At 47.2% G+C, this 6,305-nt stretch overlaps 1 protein-coding gene across 12 annotated transcripts in view; it reads right to left on the bottom strand.

Annotated features, from left to right (window-relative positions):
- Window positions 1-402: 402 nt before the first annotated feature.
- The window catches only part of KIAA1217 (KIAA1217 ortholog), a 767,824-nt gene continuing 761,921 nt past the window's right edge, over window positions 403-6,305 (bottom strand). For 8 of the 12 annotated variants that reach the window (XM_037837853.1, XM_037837856.1, XM_037837854.1 and 5 more), the window contains 4 exons: window positions 5,472-5,549; window positions 3,781-5,355; window positions 3,148-3,270; window positions 403-2,490 (listed from right to left, as the gene is read on the bottom strand). In XM_037837853.1, the coding sequence (XP_037693781.1) occupies window positions 1,990-2,490; window positions 3,148-3,270; window positions 3,781-5,355; window positions 5,472-5,549 (2,277 nt within the window). In that variant the 3' untranslated portion in view covers window positions 403-1,989. Of the gene's footprint in view, window positions 2,491-2,934; window positions 3,271-3,780; window positions 5,356-5,471; window positions 5,550-6,305 lie in introns of those variants that run through there. The other 4 variants (XM_037837859.1, XM_037837861.1, XM_037837860.1 and 1 more) reach the window with 2 other exon arrangements.

Here is a 6,305-nt window from a genome sequence, read left to right as displayed (position 1 = left end):
TAGTTAGCCAGTCTGTGTATTTTAACATAACGTCATTGTTGAAAAGCTCATGGAACATAAATGAAATGCTGGAACCCTTTATAACTAAATAAAGGGTACCTGAAACCCACCATCTCAATCTTACAATGATACAGGCATCTCAGCTCAGTAATTCAAAGCTTGGGTGCACTAATAACTGGGCTTCTAAAGTAATAAGGATAGTTATACTTCATATGAATCCACCAAGTTAAATATTTTGAAGGTGAAAAATATGATAAGCAGGTGCCCAAGATTGTTCTTCCAGGTGGTATCGTTTTCAATCTCTTTTCTCCCCATTCTTTTAAAGTGAAAATAGTGATAGCTCACATAATTCCCTCCAGACCAACCATATATATATTTTTTTTTAATTGAGAACTCGAAAAATACCAGTGATAAAGGCATTTTATTTCTACTTTTACTGGAGATTTGAGAGAGCGAGAGAGAGAAAGAGAGAAAGTAATGAGTCCCTCCGGTAAATGGGGTGGAAATTCCATATTCCAGATCTGCTTTCTGTTCACCAAACCTCCAGCGGCCACGGAGAAGACGGTGGGTTACAAAGGAACACACCGCACTTGCGATGGACTTACCAAGAACTCATTATTAGTGCAGCATTTACAACCCAGAACTTTCCGAAACGCAGCATTGCCTGAGTGAGTGTGGGGACATGGTACCCTAATGCCCTCAAAGCCAAAACATTTAACACGCTAACAGTAACATTTTGTTCTTTGATTAGGAAGTAGTTACAGGGACAAGGTACAAAAAAATAATAAGCATGCGGCCCTTTATTTAGTTTTGCAAAGTCTCTGCTTATAGGTTCTGTATATTACATGACTGTGTTATACAAATACATTTATTTACAAAAACATCCTAGCTGTGCAAACTTGTTGCTTTTTAAAAATTTATGGATAGTTCCATTTCTGCTCATCCTGATATATTTTTTTAAAGCATGCATAAAAATTAACTTTGGTGTGGGAAAACTACTCTATGTGCTGTCACATACAGTATTTTTATGTCTATTTATATTTTATGTATTTACAAAAGTGTATCCGTTTACAGAACCATAGAGAAGTGTACATTTTAAAATCCACAATGCAATAGCGGGGGTTACCAGGTCTCAGAAAACAAAAGAAAGGGTTAGATACTGTGAAGAAAACAACTAGAGAATTCCAGTATGTTAAAAAAGGAAAAAAAAAAAAAAAAAAAAAAAAGGGAAAAAACAAGGAAAAGAGAAATAAAGGAAAACAAAAACAAAGAAAACTAGCTTGTTTGGGTTAGCAAATTATTATACATAATTATCATGGCAGTGCAATAGGATTGATAAATTGCCTTCCACACATGCCTCCCTACGGCTAGTGTAGAAGTTCATTGGCTTATTGTCCAGCATGCTACTTTCAAATGTACAATGCTATAGTATCAAAATGTTTTGGCAAAAAAGATCTTGAAAGGAACCATGGAGTTTTGACAAAAATAGAAATCTGTAATAAAGCTAAATAACACCAAAATAAAAGGAAAATATTATACTATCTGTTTTACAATTTGTATAGTCACACTTGTGTATTTCTCTGTTCACTTCTAGTCTCCGTAATGAAAAATATTTTTATACAAAACATACTAAAATTCTGGCATCATACATGTTTTACATGCGTAATACATTTTGCCTCTCTCTCTCTCTCACATCCCTCTCTCTCACCGTACTCTCTTTTCGTAACTCATGCTTACTTCATTTAGCAGGTATTGAGCAGAAACAGTAAACACTAGGTAATTAACAATAGCAACAAAATAAAAAAAAAAAACACCAAAAAAACAAAACAGCTTTACTGAAATCTATTAACCCAGTCTTCAGCACATACTTAGCATTAAGCCTCAAACAACACAGCAATTCGTTACATTCTTCTGTGAAAACAGTTGGTGCAGACCGTTAAAAATGGGATTTTTCCTGTCACTCCCACGGGTGCCTAGGGGGCGTGGCCTTTAAGAGGTGTCCTTGGCAGCGGGTGGGGTGGCCTTGCCGGAACCTCCGTTCTGGGCCTTGTAGCTGGCGAGGCCGGGAGGGTGCAGGGTCCTGAAGCTCTTGGCGCCCTGGCCGAGGGGCAGGGGGGAGGCGGGGGAGGGCGGGGAGGGGGAGGAGGAGGAGGAGTGGGGGGCTGCCCGGCCATTCGGGGTCTGCAGGGGGAAGGAGAGGTGCTGGCCTTTCCCGGGATGAGCCGGGCTCTGAAACTTCAAGGAGCCATTAGAGACAGAGGGGATGAGGGAGGGAGCGTGAGCAGGCCGTCCTGGCTGGGGGCTGAGGGGGTTAGGAGAAGGAACCGACGGTTTAGTAGCAGGCGGGCAGGGGTTAGGGCTGTCGCCACCAGAAGAGGGCAGAGAACTGCTTTTCCCAGAGCTGGGAGAAAGGGCTGGAATCTTAGAAGCGGGCAAGGAGGGGGCAGGAGGCTTATAGTCCCCACCAGCTTTCTTAGCACTTCCATTAGCCTGCAAATAAAGACGGTGGAGACAGTGTGTCAGAAAGCCGGTCACATGAGGTCAGTGCACAGGGTCTGGCAACATAGCCCTTCCGAGAATAATTAAATCAAAGGAAAAAAAAAAATACACAACCATTCGAGGCCTGAGCTAAGTCCTGCCGAGCTCTACGGGACCTGGTAGAAACCCCCAAATAGGCAGCGAAGAGGAAAGGAAGAGCGGCATTTGTGGGACCCAGAGCAAGCTGGGCTGCCGTGCGTGGGGGGTGCCTGGGGCAGGGGCCGTGATGGGGAGTTAACGTGCTTCCGATGCAAGGTGGTCAATGGCTGTTAGTGTGGATGGTTTTAAGGGCAGCGTGGTCTGTCTGTGTTTCCCAAGGCGTTCCACGGACCCCCGCAATCACCAGAGAAAAGTCAACAGGCCTGGCACCGAGGGTTAAGAGCTAAAATCTGGAGCCACAAAGGAAAAGATGTTTTATTGCCAGCATGCAAGAGCAGGGTGAAAAGTTGAGTGAAGGTTTTTAGACTTTCTTCGTGCCCTCAGATCCAGGTCGTCTACTTAAACCATATTTTTCCAGAGAAAACACACGTTATTTGGTATAGACTAAGCCAGTGGCTTGCTTTCAACCGCAACGGTGTCCGTCCAAAATTGGGTTTAAGGTAAAACTACCTGACGATACTGGCGGGGATCCTGCAGTTTGGACTGTTTGCCAGGCTTGTCGAGGCTGCTGGGTCTGCTCTTGGAACTCGTGGGCACCGGCATCCTGCTCGTCTGTGGGGTCCCGCTGGAGCCCTGGGTGGGGGGAGGCGTGAGAGGGAGAAGAGCGGGACAAGCACGTGAGCGAACCGTCACCGCGGCCGCCCCACTGTGCACAGAGAAGCCCAGTGCGAGGAGCCACCACCCTGCATGCAGGAGAGACCTAGGAGACAGACATCCGGAGACACCGCTGGGGTTAATTTCAAGAATCAAACAGAATCAACCGTCCCACTACTGATCAAACAGATTTTAATGTATCAGTGCAACCATTTCATTCAGCGCACGGCTGGCCCAGAATCCTTGCGCGTACCCAACACCAATCAGCCAGAGGTCAAAACAGAGCCAACGAGCTGTTAGACACCAAGTCGTTGTTGTTTGGAAGGTGAGGGAGAAAGTAGGAGAGAGGGGGATCATGGCGAACAGACACAAAAATCACGAGCCACCTGAAAGGAAGCAAGTCAGTCACAAGACACCTTTGGCTAATGGTGATTACAGCAGGTTTAAGAAAGCGGCTGGGCCTTTCCACGTTCCAGCAGACCAAGATACCTTACGTGAAGCTGAAGGTATCGCCGTGGAGGCTTCGAGGGCAGTGGGGACTTCGTCCGAAACCAGTGGGGTTCGGGGAGAGGCCTCGTGGGCCATGTATGCTGGGCTGGCAAGAGAATCTCCGTGGGAAGGGCTGGAGGGCTCGGCCAGGGCTCTGGGGCTGATCTCGCTGATGGTGTCCTCGAGCTGTCTGATGGTCTGCTCCAGGCTGTCCAACGTTCTGTAGGTATTTTTCCTAATTTCATCTGTTCTTGAGATCTGCAGCATGCTGTCTCCACTGAACTGCTCCGGCCTCCCGAGCATATTTTGGGGCATGTCTTCGGGTTGTGACCTGGTGATCTCAAAGCGCTTGGCTTCTTTGTGCTGTTTCAAAGTGCCGTCCTCTTCCTCCTCTTCATAAACTACCACCTGCAAAGTCTTTTTGCCCGTCTTGGTTCCCGTGCGGATGGCTTGAGTGAGGGCGGCGAGTTGCTTTTTGGGGAATTTGAATTTGAACTTTTTCTTGGGGCTTTCGAATTGGTCATCCGGGATGTCCCCCTTGCTCTCTAAGCTTGGGGAATCTGCTGGGCTGAACGGACTCAGCTCGGGCCCGTTGGTTTCCTGCCCACTGGGCATCTCGGTTTCTGCAGAAGGGGAGGGTAGCTGTGATTCACCCCTGGGCTGCTGCCCCACCGTGAGGGTGGTGGAGGCCACCTTCCTGGGGAACCTCGGGGCAGCGACAGTCCCGACCACTGCGGCTCCGTTTTCCTCCTCTTCCTCTTCTTCTATCTTCTCCTCCATCATCATCTTCTCCAACTCCTCCTCACACTCCTCAAATATGGTCGAGAGTCTCTTGTACGCAGACCGGATGTCCATGGGCTCATCGAAAATGATGACCACCGGCTTCTTATCCAGGCACATGACGGGGGCGTCCCTCTCAGCCCCGGCCTGTTGGGCAGCCGCCTCCTTTGTGGCATCAATGTTAATGGTCTGGACATCTTCTCCCTTTCTGCTCACTATCTCGCGGACCTCCCCACTGGACAGAACCTGCACGGCCGTCTTGGTGATCATGAATGCGATGTTGTCGGCGTTGGCACTCTCTTCGGCGGGAGAGCCCGACGTTGGTTCTCCCTCCGCGTTCAGGTTCACACTAGCAGACTTAGCCCCCTTGGGCCTTAGAACGACTTGGCCAAAGTCTGTGCCGGAAACCTCCTGATCTTGGGTTCTGATGTCACAAAAACTCGATTCCACTGCTCTGGTGGGATGCTCTTGTCCTGGCAGATTCATCTCCTTTATCTCTCCATCCTTCATCTTTGTGCTCTCAGAAGCAGGTGGAGGGAACTCCAGCCCCGAGACTGTAGGCTTTTGGCTCATTTCATCTTCTAATGAACTAATGCCAGAGAACCCAGAATTGACCTTAAACACATTTTTCTGGGAAGAGTCTCTGAGCAAACCCTTATTGGATATGGAATTTTCCTTCACCAGGATGCCGGTTTTATATTCTGATGTTCTGGGTGCATCAGAGACACTGATCTCCGTTCCTCTTTCCCACTTGTCCTTAGGGTGGTCAGTAGGCCACGGAGCCCCCGCAGTAACCTGGGCGGGAGGCGGGAGGAGGGAAGCCACACACGTTAATCAGAAATTTCAGGATCTGCAAAGGAAGGCAATTAATCGGCATGGTATCAAGTGGAACACAGATCCGGCGAACTCACCTTTCGGAATTCCATTTGGGGGCCGTTTTCGTATTCAACATCAGATTTCCATACCTCTTCATGGAAAATTTCCAAATTCTGGCAGAACAGTGTATGACATGTTACTCCACAAAACCACACCCACACCCCTCAAAGTGGACTATAACTAAAGCGTTCCTCGAATTACACTTCCAAACCATGCTGGGCCAAGCACTTTTTCACACACCAGTCCAGAGCCTATAGCTCTGTTTACCTTGGGTTGCTTTGTTCTCCAACTTCCAGAAATGCCCTGTGTTTGTGCAATATGGAAATCTCGGTTAGGAAAATATTTCAAGTACTTCAAATTTTGTGGGGGTGCAGTTAAGAGAATAAAGGGGCCCAGTCTCTATTCTCACATTCTCTTTTCAATATCAGATTGTGCAGGATCTAAAACCTGAAGAATGGTGGGGTCACCTAGAAAACACAACCTCTTGGCAGGTGGAACACTTCCATTCTGACACTGGTCTGCCAGTTGACCATGTTACTTTCAGTAAATCATTTCACCTCTTGGGCCTTGGTTTTGCCTATATGCTTAGGAACTGGACCACGAGATGGTTAATGCTCTTTCAAGCTCATTATTTCATCCCTTGCTCTGCTTCCTTTGTGGAAATTGTCCCAGCAAGATTTCTGCCTTGGTTGGTGTGGTGCTCTGAGATGAGAAAACATTATTTCTCCCTGGTCAAATGACAGATTTAAAATGTCCTTGGAGTTTGTACTGCCACATTTAAAGGGCCAGAATAACCTCAAACTAATAATAGCTAGATGGTCAAATCCAAATCTATACTGAGAATGCTGCCAAAACAGAATCTAAATTCT

The sequence above is a fragment of the Choloepus didactylus genome, chromosome 5 (assembly GCF_015220235.1).
Source record: "Choloepus didactylus isolate mChoDid1 chromosome 5, mChoDid1.pri, whole genome shotgun sequence".
NCBI lineage: Eukaryota > Metazoa > Chordata > Mammalia > Pilosa > Megalonychidae > Choloepus > Choloepus didactylus.
This window is presented reverse-complemented; position numbering and strand designations above follow the sequence as displayed.